This window comes from Eptesicus fuscus, chromosome 17, assembly GCF_027574615.1.
Source record: "Eptesicus fuscus isolate TK198812 chromosome 17, DD_ASM_mEF_20220401, whole genome shotgun sequence".
Classification (NCBI taxonomy): Eukaryota; Metazoa; Chordata; class Mammalia; order Chiroptera; family Vespertilionidae; genus Eptesicus; species Eptesicus fuscus.
In genome coordinates, this window is record NC_072489.1 from 39,388,781 (window position 1) to 39,403,712 (window position 14,932).

Genomic DNA, 14,932 nt, shown 5'->3' on the forward strand with positions numbered 1-14,932 from the left:
AAGTCAGACAGACAAATCTACTTACTCATCACCTCTTTGTGATCAGTGATAGGTTTTCTGTTCTGTTCACTTCCTTTTCAGAGTTAGCTACTTACCATGTGTAAATGTACACTGTTGATTTACATTGTTGCTGCAAAGGTTACTTCAATGGACAGCAAACTCATTAGGGCACATCCGAACTTTTTCTGCTTAAACATGAACATTAACAACTTTGCACTATTTTTGACCCTAAAAGTTCATTTTGCCAGAATCCTTAATTTTACTAGTAATGTGGTAGGACCACAGCAGTTCAGGGGACAAAGGGATGAAGGACCTTAAAGTTGGGCTAGGATAGGTGTAAAAAGAGATAAGAACAGAGTTTAAGATGACATGAAAGTGTTATGGAAGGACAAAAAAGTAGAAAAACACACACACTTGCTTTGGTGTGACATGAATGTGAGAGTTAGGAATGATTTTAATAATGGAAGCAAACAGAACCATATTTTCACTTATCTAATCCTCCTTCCCATTCATTGCTTGCACAAATTAGGGGGTGAAAAATAGTGGCACCAGTAGCATTGTAAATAATTTATCTTAAATTATAAACGATGCATTTCTTAAATTCTAAATTTTTTTTTGTAGATGAGAAAGATGGTAATGAAAAGAATTGTCAAAGTTAGCAAATTTAACTTATCAGATATTGTAGCTGATTATGAAGAAATTGTATCTGCAAGGTACATATAAAATTATTATTAAGTAAGAAATATAAAGCTTTAAGTTAATACCTTCAAAATCCTCTAATAAGATCTCTACATTTATACTAATAAGTTACATGTCAAAAGATGCAGTTATAAAACATGAACTGAAATATGGTGACTTAAAATATATTTGGTCATTTTAATATGGCATTCTTGATATAACAATATAATATGTATTTTCAATTGTATAGTATTTTAGTTTTTAATGTTCTCCTTATTGATGGTTTTTAGCTCAAGAAAGAAAAGAAATACTTATGTTTCAAACTGGTTTTGCCCTAAGATTTTCCTGTCCTGAGACTGCTAGGGAAAAGTCATTGCTGGTGGCACCACACACTAAGCAATAACCTATCCCTTTCAAAACTGTGAGTCCTCAGCCTACAGGGCACTGTGATCCACAGGGGGGGTCTTTGGCTGGAGCAATTCAATTCTCATTCTGTCCCATCTGTGAAACTTAGGGGCAGCAACAGGAGTAGGGATGCTTCTGGGAAACCACACTGGGGCCACTTGCAGGTTCATGGTATTACCAATAAGGGGTTAATTGGTTTAGGATGCTGAAATCTATTGTGTTTTATTTTCAGTCTTTGGGGGACATGGGTGGGACCATAGAGCTATAATTTCATGGATTTGTTACCAGGGTTGACAGCATATATTACTACTATTTCAGATTCATGTAGAAAAGTTGAGTTTCTAACCACTTTTAAGAGAATGATTCTAAAAAAATATATAATAAATTCTGAAAGAATATCATGTTTCATGGAATCACCTATCCTGCCCTTATCTCTTGTTGGGCCATATACCCAAAGGGCATGGAGCAATCATATTCCCTCTTCACATAAGAGTGAACATAGCATCTCCTCTATGCTCAGAAAATGATTTCTTCCTTGGGCGAAAACAACTGTCTCCTCTCCACAGTGGAGAAAATATGGCTTAAAATAATGGTCTTATTTACAATAATTAATTTTAAAAATTGATATCTTTTAAAACTAAGTTATCTTGTATATATGTGGCTGATCACTTTTATTCTTTAGCCAGTTGACATACGCAGTTTGTAAGCTTGTTGAACGACAAAGGAAGTTAAAGCCTCAGAGGAAAGAAAGGAAAAAAGTGGCAGCACAGACTATCTGTGATGGAGATATTAAGATTCTTGTCAGAATTCTGAGGGCTTATAATATTCCCAGCAGGAAAACAACAGTTCACAGGTAAGGCCATATGCACCAATTTTTAAGGTTACAAAAGATCTGTATTAAATGTAAATTTCCACACTGTCCAATTAATATATCTTTGCACTTTATTAATGCTCCATATACAGAAACTGAGTGAAAGTTTAAGTCTTCATTTGGATAGGCAAGCTTACTGTCATTGCCATGTATTAAGAGTTTTTAGAAGTTTGAGATGACCAAAGTATATCTTGCCTTTTATCTCTATTCCCTGTTGTGAAGAGTTGTGAAGCCACTGGTTGCCAACTGCACTATTCTCTGCCACTGGCCCCTCTCAATAGTGGAATTAAAACACTGGAGAGTGTAGACTCTGTTTTAGACTTGTCATATTAGATGACTTCTGCAAAAATCAGGTCTTACCCATCTTTTCTGCAGGCACTCGGGTTTTATTTGTGTTTCTGGTGCGGAGGATATGTGGGGCCAGAATGGGTATTACAATTGAGCGATACCAAAGTAAGGCATCATGAATATTGATTACTCATGTATATTTAGTGTATCCTGAATATCTAGTGTCTCTTATCTATTTAATCTGGTGTGTGGTTCATATGTGGCTATTTAGTACCCAGGTACCTTAGGAATATTAATTATACCGCTCTATCAATATTTCACACACGTATGCTCTATACCAAGCATGTCAAACTCGCGACCCACGGGCCGTATGCAGCTCACAACGAATATTTTTGTGGCCCAGCCAATATAACGGTATGTAAGAAACGTTTTAATAAAAATTTCATAACTTAATTTTTACAATATTCTGTTACACATAATTATTAATAATGAACTACAATGTTCACTAATGACTGATTACTATAATAGTTTTGCATTCATTTCCCTTATGCGCCTTATGCGCAGGCACATCATTTCTCTCCACTAATACTAGCAGCGAATATTTTAGCAGCCGATTGCCACGTCATTAGTCTTGAACTGACTTGTTTGGTGTGCGCAACAGGAAATATTTTGCTTTCGGAGAACAAGAAAAATAGGTTTATTTGCGTTACACTTATTAATTTGTGCAGTTATTCAGTGTCTGGTAAGTTAATGTTCAAGAAAAAATATTAATTTTTATTAAAATGTTCTATTATTTTATGTTAATGATTACTCATTTATTTCAGCCCTTTGTATTCAGCATGTCTCTATCGAAATAAACCAATGTTTCTATGAAAATTGAAGCTTTTGTTTTTTTGCAGTGCATATAACCTTAAACCTTGTTTATTTGGCCCATGTTAGCCCTGAGTTTGACATGCTTGCTCTACACTCTACTGCTTATCTCATGTTTACCCCATCCTATGAATTTTGCATATGAGCAACAAGTATTTTGCTTACTAGCTACTAATCTACAGTTAAAAACTTTTAATGTTTTGCCTATTTTTATATTCAACCTTATTTATTTAATAGAATTGATATTCTCAAAACAAATGCACATTTCAAAGGCTGCTTATAAAAACACATCATAATATCCTCACCATTTTCAATAATCATCAATTCGTAAAAGAAAGAATGTTGCAACACCAAAAATAGGAAGGATATCATCTCAATGTATCATTTACCTTATTTTTCTCCTTTTGCTAAGGAAAACTTTATCATAGACTGGATCCAATCCATATTTCAGCATTTAGGAGCCGCTCTTTTAGAGCAGTCATCAGATGTTTAGCTCTAACCACCTGTGATCTGAATATCAAAGCTAACTGTCAAATCCAGGGTAACTGGATTACATATGTCCATAAGCATAGGCAAAAATCTGCTACTCCCACCAAAACTAATATTAAAACTTAACTAATATCTCTCTATTGTTTTTCTAGAAGACCCTTGGATATATCTACTTCTCTGATATCATCCATATCTTGCTTCAGACATAAAGAAACAATCAAATCAGTGGCCTCAGAAGAGATATTATATGAGTTAAGTATTTAGTACTTTTATAAAGTGCAGTTCCAATGGTTTGCCCTGAATTGCTACTGGTTTCTCTATCTCTAATCTGTTGGGATTCCAGTTTACTTTCCATAACACAGTGAAGGTGCTATTTATAAAATGTAATTCTTAGCCTTTCATTCCTTTTCCCGCTGCTCTCAGGGTCTATAGAATATAGTACAGGCTTCTTAGAATGCCTACAAAAATCTATAATGATGTGGCCCTTTCCTACAAGTCAGCCACATCCCATCTCTTTCCACCCAACAGCAGTATCAGACTACTACCTGTTCTAGAAAGCCTATGTACATGCCCTTTCCTTAGTCTGCAGTGGCCTCCACCCATCTCAGTATTATTGGCCACATTACTGCTTACTGTTTCTAAGCTCAAGCTCAAGCCATGTTTTCTCTGTGAAGCTCCTGTCCTCACCCCCAGAAAATTAATCATTCCCTCTTCTGAGTAACTATTATACCTGGAATATATATTTTTTTATTTCTCACATTTCATTGCAATTATTTATTTACCTGTTTATTTTTCCCCAATCTTATATAATAAAAGCCTAATATGCTAAGTGTCCAGTTATCCAGTTGGCTGTTCAACCAATCAAAGCATAATATGCTAATGATATGCTAAGGCCGCTCAACTGCTCGCTATGACATGCACTGACCATCAGGGGGCAGACAGTCGACTGGTTGACCAGTCGCTATGACATGCACTGGCCATAATGGGGCAAATGCTCTGACCAGTAGGTTAACTTGCTGCTGGGGTTTGGCTGATCGGGACTGGGCAAGACAGGCTGGACTGGCCCTGGAGCCCTCCTGCGGTCCCTCCCTGGCTGGCCAACCTTCCACATCTCCCTTGCCCCAATTGTGCACTGGTGGGGTCCCTCGGCCTGGCCTGCACCCTCTCACAATCTGGGACCCTTGGGGGATGTCAGAGAGCCGGTTTTGGCTTGATAGCAGAACGACTGGTCGCTATGACACACACTGACTACCAGAGGGCAGACGCTCAATGCAGGAGCTGCCCCCTGGTGGTCAGTGCCCTCCCACAGGGGGCGCAACACTCAGCCAGAAGCTGGGCTCATGGCTGGCGAGTGCAGCAGTGGTGGCAGGAGCCTCTCCCACTTCCATGGCAGCACTAAGGATGTCCGACTGATGGCTTAGGCCCGCTCCCTAAGCAGGCCTAAGCTGTCAGTTGGACATCCCCCGAGGGCTCCTGGACTGCGAGAGGGCACAGGCCAGGCTGAGGGACTCTCCCCAACCCCCCAAGTGCACGAATTTCATGCACCAGGCCTCTAGTAAGCTATAAAATCTATAAAGCAAAGTTCCATTTATCTTTTTTTGTTAATTCTCACCTGAGGAATTTTTTTTCATTGATTTTTTTTTTTAAAGAGAGTGGAAGAAAGGGAAGGAGGGATGGAGGGAGGGAGAGAGAGAGACCATTGTGGGAGAGAGACATTGATTGGTTTCCTTCCACACGCACTCTGACCAGGGATGGGGATTGAACCTGCAACCCAGGCATGTGTCCTTGACTGGGAATGGAACCTGAGACCCTCCATTGTGGGCTGACACTCTAACCACTGAGCCATGCTGGCTATTTATCTTGGAAAAGTACCTATATTAAATAGGACCAATAAATGATTAGTAAGTGAATAATGGTTGTCTGAAACACTAGAATAAGTAAGCCATCCAGTTTTCAACCAGCAACCAAGTGATTTCTTAGCTTTCTATCTTTTATCAACTATATAAAATATTACAAAAATCTAGTCAGTGTTTATTATGTGTTTCAGGATACTGTACACCCTTTTGTGGAAGTTTCCTTTCAACACACTGTATACCAAACCAGTACTGCAAGTGGATCTCATCCATGCTGGAATGAGGAAATTAAAGTAGATTTTGTGTGAGTTGGAGTCCATTTTTCTTTAGCTCCTAAAAAAAGAAAAAGAACAATAAAAAATTATTTTTGAGCCATTTATTAAAAATAATGGTTGAGATAGGCTTTGCTTTTTAAGCTTTTAAATAATGAAATATTTCTTACATAGATATTAATATATATATATATATAAATATAAGTTCTGAGGAAAAATGATAAAATGAACACCTGTATATCTACCTTCCATCTTAAAAAGTAGATATTACCAATATCTTTGAAGGCTTCTCTATGGCAGTTACTAATTATAACTTCCTTCTCTCCCACCAGAGGTAAAAACTATGAATTAGCTATGTATGCCTTGTCTCTGATATCTGCTTACCTGACCTTTCTTACTCTTTGTATGTGAAAGGGAGTATTAATTGAAAGGGAAATAAATACATTATATTGTATAATATTAAATTAAGTAATTAGTATATAGAAGTATATTTTGGTTTAGAAGTTTGTAAAGGTATAAAATTTGGTTGTATGTGTAGAAATATTTGTGCATTAGACATAAGAATTAGAAGAAATATACTGTATTAAATAAATAGATTTAGGATAACATGAAATAGTCAATAAGATAAACTTACAAGTGAATGCTGTAGAGTAGTTGCATTCTTGAAATTATAGCAGTGAAATAAACCAAGAACACATTTAGAGCACAACAAGGTAGATCAGAGGGTTCAGCTAAGCTAAAGCCATTCAACTACCATTTTTCGTTGCCTCAGATACAGGAACTCCATTCTCTTCTCCACATGACATTTTAATGAATAAGAGTCATGTACAAATGGGGTAGATAGTAATAATAAATAAATAGTAATTAGCCTTGTGAGCTCTACTTTGGAGGAGAAATTGTGAAATTTGAGGAAAGTTTGAATAGAATACAAAATGCAAGATAGTGTAGGACTTGAGTGATTTAAAGGACATACTAACTTGACACACTCCAAAATGTCTTGAGGATGACAGTTATCATCTCTTCTGCTAACATCCTATATAGTAAAAGGCTAATACGCAAATTTTCCCCTCGGGAGTTTGACCAACTGGGAGTTCGACTGCTCACTATGACATGCGCTGACCACCAGTGGTGGTGCGGAATGAAGGCAGGCCCCGATCAGCCCTGATTGCTGGCCATGCCTAGGGACCCTACCCATGCACAAATTTCGTGCACTGGGTCTCTAGTAGTATAATAGATATTCATTGCCTTCCCTACCTTGTCTTAGACATTGCAACATGAAAGGAAACTCTTGAAGGAGTAGGGTAAGGAAGTCAGCTTATCACTTAGAATTATAAAAAACATTCAACCTTAAAATTATTCTCTAAACTCAGTGAACATTTTTCAGTTGTCAATGTATCTGTAGATCTCAGAAAGTTATACAAACTATTGGAGATCCCTTGAAATAATAGCTGCTTTATTAAGCAACAAGCTTCAACAAACAATGTCAGTGGCAGTTGGTATAGTGAAAAGATCCTGGCCTTTGAGGCAGTTAAAATTGGGTTCAGATGAAGGCTCTGTCACTTGCTGATGACATTAGCTTGAGCAAGTTATTAACCTTCTCTGAGCTGTTAGAAGTTTGATTGAGATTTGATGTACAGGCTGGAGCTGATAGTGAAAGTTCATTGCTTGTGATATAGTACATTATTCTTTCAGCTACCTCCAAAAATTTCTCCAATCAAGTAAGCCATCCACAGACAGTTTGCAAAATTAAATGCACCCCACTATCCCAGTTTCTGGTTGGAGAAAATAAATGTGGGAAAGAGAATAAGCTCTTAGCTGAGAGCAAAAGTGCAGTTAAACTCTCTGTGTGAGAAGTAGCAGAAACTGGCAGAATATAAGATAGTTGGAAAATCTTTTTTTAAAAACCTTACCCGAAGATATATTTTTATTGGGGGGGTGGCGAGAGAGAGAAAGAGAGAGAGAGAGAGAGAGAGAGAGAGAGAGAGAGAGAGAGAGAGAGAGAGAGATCAGTTGTCTCCTGTACATACCCCAATTAGGGATCAAACCTGCAAACTTTTTGGTGTATGGGACAATGTTCCAACTGAGCCACCCCACCAGGGCTAGTTGGAAAATCCTAATGCACCATACTTCAGATAATTTGTTTGCAATGGATGCCTTTACTAGAAAGTCTTTCTGCTTGACATTTCAACATTTTTATTCTTCACTCAGTTACCTTAAGAGATAAAAAAGATAAATAACAAAGCATGTACTAGCTTTAATGGAAGATAGCAGATGTCTTAAAAGCACATAGTTTTTATGTTATAACAGAAAAGAACACAGGTGATTTTATAGTCCTTTATGAATAATGCTCTTACAAAATAAATTAAGCATCTAAATAAGTTTTTCTTATTTATAGCTCACCAGGACATGATTATAGCTTCTCAAGTTTATCTAAAATAAAGGATAATATATATATCAACATTTTTGATGAAATGATTTTTGAAAAACATGAGGTAAAGTACAACAATTATAATTATGCTGAAATAATTCTAAGTTCTGACTGAATGAAGTCTAGTAACATATTTGTAAATTTGCTTTTAGATGCAATATTTATTTCTAACATTTTCTAAAAAACATTTGGAGCAGCTTGGAATAAAATCAGACATAGGACAAGTCAGTTCAAAAACAACAGATCACAAACCATATAGAGAAGGAAAAAGGATAAATATAACAAGAATTTGGGAGAAGTAGATTTCTGCAATTGAACATTACATTAAAATGTGAGCTTCCTGGTTGCCAAGATAGAAAGATAAGCAAAAATGGGTTATATATTTTCCACCGTCTGATCAAAGAAAATATACCCCTTCTATAAAAAATAGCAAATGATTCCTAAAACCCAGTTCTGTTCAATCTAATGTTAAAAGTTATGAATGTCTTCCTCATACATATAAGGAAGTTCCTAACACTGTGCCTAGTGCCATAGCAAGCTCTAAAATAAATGTTAATTTCCTTCCTACTGAAGTTGACACTAAAAGTATAAAGATGCATATCCATTATACCTTCTCTCTTGGGGCTCTGATTAAATGCTTTACTATAAATGTCTATCAAATTATGTGGCAACACTATTGGAGGAGCAGTTAATTCTACATGTAGGGATTGGGGATCAGGCTCAGAGAAGTTGAAGCAGATCTTGATGCAATTCCTATCAAGGTGCCAATGGCGTATTTCACAAAACTAGAATTAATAGTCCAAAAATTTATATGGAACCACAAAAGACCCAGAATAGCCACAGCAATCTTGAGAAAGAAGAACAAAGTTGGAGGAATCATGCTACCTGATATCAAATTACACTACAAGGCCATAGTAATCAAAACAGCATGGTACTGGCACAAGAACAGATATATAGTATAGATCAATGGAACAGAATAGAGAGCCCAGAAATAAATTCATGTCTTTTTGATCAGTTAATATATGACAGCCCGGCCAGTGTGGCTCATTGGTTGAAAATTGACCTATGAACCAGGAGGTGATGGTTTGATTCCCGGTCAGGGCTTATTGCTGGGTTTCAGGCTCAATCTCCAGTAGGGGACGTGCAGGAGGCAGCCAATCAATAATTCTCTCTCACCATTGATGTTTCTATCTCTCTCTCCCTCTCTCTTCCTCTCTGAATTCAACTTCAAGTTCAAAAACAGTCCCCTAGATTAAAGAGCAAGTGCATGAGAGAGTTGCAGTCTCCCATTCAGTATGAAGATGTACACAACAATGCCAACCAGGATTGCTGCCTCCTGCAGGTCACCACCCTCAATTTTCTTATATTCTTTAGTGAATTTTTTTTCAAGTTTGCTGCCCTGAGCATATCTACTATAATAAGAATATTACATTAAAAATGTAAATAGCCATACATATGTCAAAAACTTCACAATAGGTCATTATTTTGCTTTAATTTTTAAAGAAATAAAAAAGTGAGAAAAATATCTTTTCTATTTACCCTTTGTTTTATTTTTAAAAGAAAGAGAATGATTTTTATACTTACCTACAAGTTTGTGAATTATTCATCACATGCTATAAAATAAGTGGTTATTTATTTTAACAGGATCACTGTTTCAGGAGCTGCAGTGGTCATTCATATGTAAGAAAGAATTGGCTTGGATCCATTGTCTTCCCTTTCTCTGCTCTTCTGCAACAATCTGAGGTAATAGCAAATGATTGTTTGCTGATTTTCTAAGTTTTTACCTTTCGCCAATAGAAACATTTACTGATGGGGGGTGGGGAGTGGGAATGAGATTCTGTGATTGGCAGGTTGTTCGGTCAGTTAAAGTGATCTTGTATTTGAGAGCCATTGGAGTGTGCGAAAGTTTTAACTGTCTCTAGAACAGAAGACACCCACAAATTTATTTCTTAAAACTTTAAAGTGCATATTGATAAAGACTGGGACAGCTAGCCTTATGTCTTAAAGCAACATTTATATTTGCATATAACAGTTTTATAGGACTAGATTCACAAATGTTCTGATCAGTGCTGCTGCTTTGTAAGCATGGGTTCCAGGAGCTTCAGCTCCTCAGCATTGTTTATCATTAATGGTGAGACTGATGATTGGTAGGTGTCTCTGTTATATTCCCAAAGGGCCCTGCTGTTGGGTTATGTAGCAAGAATATGCCTACATGACCAGCAAAATATAAAAACTCCAGCCTAGACTCTCTTTGGGGCACTTTACTTACTTACAGAGCTATGCCAGATATAGAAGATTCAGAAATGATTTCTCTATCTTAGTGGAGTTCACTGTCTATAGAAGAAAACGCACATTTCAGTACAACCTGATAATGCTATAGTGCTTCGGTAGGGGCATGATATAGATACAATACTACCTTAGGGAGTACCTTACTCTTTCTGGTTTGGAGGGGGAAGAAAGGGGTTGTTCAGAGGGGTTGGGGTGGGTAAGAGGGGAATGAGGAGGAGAATGAAAGATCAGGGAAGTATTTACAGAGGAGATAACTTTTGAAGCGAGTCCTAAAAATGAGTTTGTCAAGCAAACAAGGGCATTTGACTCAAGGACTTACATGTGTATTAATTATGTGTGACCCTAGGCCACAGAAAACCTTACAGTGGCTGATGTAACGGATCTATTTATTTCGCCCAAAAAGAAGTCTAGATGTCAGAGCAGTAGCTCAAGAATCCAAGCTGCTTTTGTGTTTCTGTTCCACTGACCTTATCATGTGGCTTGCATCCTTATAACTGCAAATCGTTCACTGCACCTCCAGCCTCATATTCATGTTGCAGACAGGAGTCAGGGTGAAGCACAAAGTGACAGTGCCCATATTAGTAAAACCCTGGCAGACTTCTTTATTTTGTTGGTGTGACTTGACCACTTGTCATGTTGCCACCCAGAACTATTGGTAAGAAAAGAGAAGAGAATGGATGTTAGGGAGGAGAGTAGAAATGTCTGCATAATATGCAATCACAGGATGTCATGAGGGAGCATGCTGCAAATATATGCTGCAGATAAAGAGCAATAGAGATTTAAGTTATTGGAAGGAACATGGTTTCCTACACTCGTAAATCCCTGCAGATGTTTCTCAGTTTCAGGCCAGACACCAGGATAGAGAGGTGGTTCAGAATGTGAGCTTCAAAGGTGGACAAACCTGAGTTGTAATCTTGGCTCCATTACTCATCAGTTGTGTTGTGATCTTACATAAGCGACTTAAATTCTTTGAGCCTCAGTTTCCTTATCTACAAAATAGAGAGAAGAGCTGTATTTATCTCATTGAATGATGTCATCTATATCAAACACTTGGCACAGTGCCTTGCACATACAGTAGTAAGTGCTCAATAACTATTAACCATGATTATTAGTTATTATGATTGTAAATTAGCTCCTCTCTCAATACACACACACACACACACACACACACACACACACACACACTCCCTTCTCCTGTGAACCAATAGGTTTTTTCTCTTTCTAGACCCAATGAGAAATGTAACATTGTCTTTTAGCATTTTCTCTGAGCCTGAATTAAATATTTTTTAGTTTTTAACACTCTGATACAGTAATTTCCTCATTTCATCCCTTTCTTACTCCTACCCTCTTTGCATAATACATACTAGACTGGGAGTGTCACGGGTGCCCGTGAACAGATCACCATGGAGAACCTGATCATCCTTGTACACGTACAAGTACACATTAGTAGAACCAGCATATACCCATGCAAGGCTATTTCCTCCTGTGGAGAAGACTGAGCTAGGCTATACTATATTTGACTGGTGTTTATTTTCATTGTGCAGAATCTGTTATATTGATATATAATTTCAGATTAATGGAACATTCCAAGTAAACATTCCACCAGTTTTGCTTGGGTATACTTGGAGTAAGACTTGTACATCTCCTAAAGAAGATCATAATGGGCAGAATTTAAAAGAATGTACCTTTTTAAATATTTTTGCTACCATTGAACCTCAAATATCATATGTCACCTGTAATCCAGAACTAGACAAGGTATGTTTTACTTTGAATTATTTTTATATATACTATCAAAGAAGTGTAAAGTATTTTAAAAACCAATAACAATAATTTCAAAGCTAGCAAAAAACAGACAAATATTGATTGGTTCTTGATATTTCCTTGTGGGAACAATACGTATGGTACAATATTGAAATATTTTAAACTTGATTTTAGTTTTCAGATCAAGTAGATGTTTTGGAGAGAGCACACATTTTTGCAAAAAATTGTAAGGCAGTATTTCCCAACCGAAGAATAACAACAACTGTTTTTAATCATGATGGGATACAAATCTTAGTAACAAGATATATCAAGGCATTAAATCCACCTCAACAACTCCTGGATATATTTCTTCGTGATTCCAATGCAACACTTGTAAGTTATATTTATTTTAGTCATTTTATTAAGATATAAATCATGTACCATGTAATTAACCCATCTAAAGTGTTCAATTCAATGATTTTTAGTATCTTCACAGAATTGTGATATTTTTAGTATCTTCAAAGAATATTACTCCAAATTTATATATATACAAAACAATATGTGTGTGTGTGTGTGTGTGTATTTGTTTTTTATTGTTTAAAGTATTATAAATAGTAGTACATATGTTTCCTTTTTTTCCTCAATTGACCTTCCCCCAGGCTCTCCTACCCCCCGGCACATGCCCTCACCCCCCTTCCAGTGTCTTGCGTCTACTGGTTATGCTTATATGCATGCATACAAGTCCTTCGGTTGATCTTTTACCTCCCCCGCCATTCAACCCTCCCCAGCCTTCCTGCTGTCGTTTGACAGTCTGTTCGATGCTTCTCTACCTCTGTATCTATTTTTGTTCATCAGTTTATAATGTTCTTTATTATCCATAAACGAGTGAGATCATGTGATATTTTTCTTTCACTGACTGGCTTATTTCACTTAGCATAATGCTCTCTAGTTCCATCCATGCTGTTGCAAATGGTAAGAATTCCTTATATTTTTAAAACTTGTTTATTTTTTAATATTAATTTTGAGTATAAGTTTATTACTAAAATTGTTTTGCCTTCAAAGATAGTTTCAGCCCAGCCGGTATGGGTCAGTGGTTGAGCATCGACCTATGAACCTGGAGTCGATTCCTGGTCAGGGAACATGCCCGGGTTGCGGGCTTGATCCCCAATATGCAGTGTGCAGGAAGCAGCCAATCAATGATTCTCTCTCATCATTGATGTTTCTCTTTCTCCCTCTCCCTTTCTTTCTGAAATCAATAAAAATATATGTAAAAAAAACAACAACACAAAAAAAGCCAAAGATAGTTCATGAAAGAAAAATCACCTATGTTGCAATGTGTCCTCCTGAGCCCCAGAGGGAAGACCTCTCTGCCCCCCTTTATTTCTGCCCACTTGGACTAGAGGGGCACTGTTGCTACACCACTTCACGTGACCATACTGGCTTCACAACTTTCCTATCAAACTTGGAAAAATGACACAATAATTTCTTTGACTTTGAGGCAAAATAAAAAGTTATATACTGAAAGGGGTCATGTTCTTCTAAGGATTGCTTCTCATTGTTTGTGGGAATGAAGGAAACTATGTTATATTATTCTATATAAACTGCCAACATCACACTTTCCACCCCACCCCTTTGTGAATTATGCCCATCTATTTACCAGCTGACAAAAGAGAAATATATTCAAAATTTAATTTCATATAAAATGAAGATTTATTCATTATAGATGCGAAAGAGGATATAGCTTCTTCCACTTTGAGAAAGGAAAATAGGAAATCAGAAGTATAAGCCTCCCCTTTAAGAAAAAAGTAAGCTTTGATTAAAAGGCATTTATGAAAAATCACTTATACCTTTTGTTTATTCTGGTTGGATTGAGTCAGTTGGCTCTCCTCAGAATATTTATTTGATCAGTATAAAACTCCCTTAGCTGGACTCTTTAAGCTAAAGTAAAAATTCCTAATTTAGGTTGCCTTTTATTACACTCTGCTTTTCCATCCTGAGTTTCTTCCTGCCTATGTTTCCTGACACCCAAAATCCAAGGAGTGCTCTTAGATTTACTTCAAAGACAATATTTGTGTGTGCTTTTATTTATTTATTTTTGTTAATCCTTACTCAAGGATATTTTTTTTCCCATGGATTTTTAGAGAGAGAGGATGGGAGGGGTAGAGACAGAGAGAAACATCGATGTGAGAGAGACACTTTGATTGGTTGCCTCTCCTGCACGTGCCCCTACCAGGGCCTGGAATGGAGCCTGCAACCAAGGTATGTGCACTTGACTGGAATCAAACCGGAACCCTTCAGTCCTTGGGGCCAACGCTCTATCCAAAGAAAGAGCACTGTTAGGGCATTTGTGTGTATTTTTAAAAATATGTAAATCCTAGCTTCTTTGCTTATCACGGACTATGAACCATTAGGGTATAGGAGGTGATAATAGATAATAAATGGTGGCTATTGTAAATTAATGAAAATGTTAGTGAATTTTTTTATTAACTCATTATTTATTTGTATCTTTTTCTCCTTTCTGACTTTAAAAGCCTGAATCCTTGTCTCTCTAGTCCTGGGGGGAAAGCAATTAACAGTATAATTTCTGTTGTTTGAGAAAGCAGACTATACCAATATCTTCCTGCTACAGCAGCTCATAACAGATTATATTAATTAAAATAATTCTGATTTTGAACCTGAAAGCAAATCAAACTTATGCTATTCTTCAACATATTTTTTTCATTTTTAACAGTTATATTCTAAAGTATAT

The 14,932-nt window shown here is 36.8% G+C and overlaps 1 protein-coding gene across 1 annotated transcript in view; it reads left to right on the top strand.

Annotated features, from left to right (window-relative positions):
* The window catches only part of CC2D2B (coiled-coil and C2 domain containing 2B), a 60,728-nt gene that overhangs the window by 31,780 nt on the left and 14,016 nt on the right, over positions 1-14,932 (top strand). The window contains exons 20-28 of the mRNA XM_054728970.1: positions 622-713; positions 1,766-1,936; positions 3,757-3,852; position 4,025; positions 5,649-5,758; positions 8,122-8,218; positions 9,799-9,897; positions 12,016-12,198; positions 12,379-12,576. Coding sequence (XP_054584945.1) covers positions 622-713; positions 1,766-1,936; positions 3,757-3,852; position 4,025; positions 5,649-5,758; positions 8,122-8,218; positions 9,799-9,897; positions 12,016-12,198; positions 12,379-12,576 — 1,047 coding nt within the window. The remainder of the gene's footprint in view (positions 1-621; positions 714-1,765; positions 1,937-3,756; positions 3,853-4,024; positions 4,026-5,648; positions 5,759-8,121; positions 8,219-9,798; positions 9,898-12,015; positions 12,199-12,378; positions 12,577-14,932) is intronic.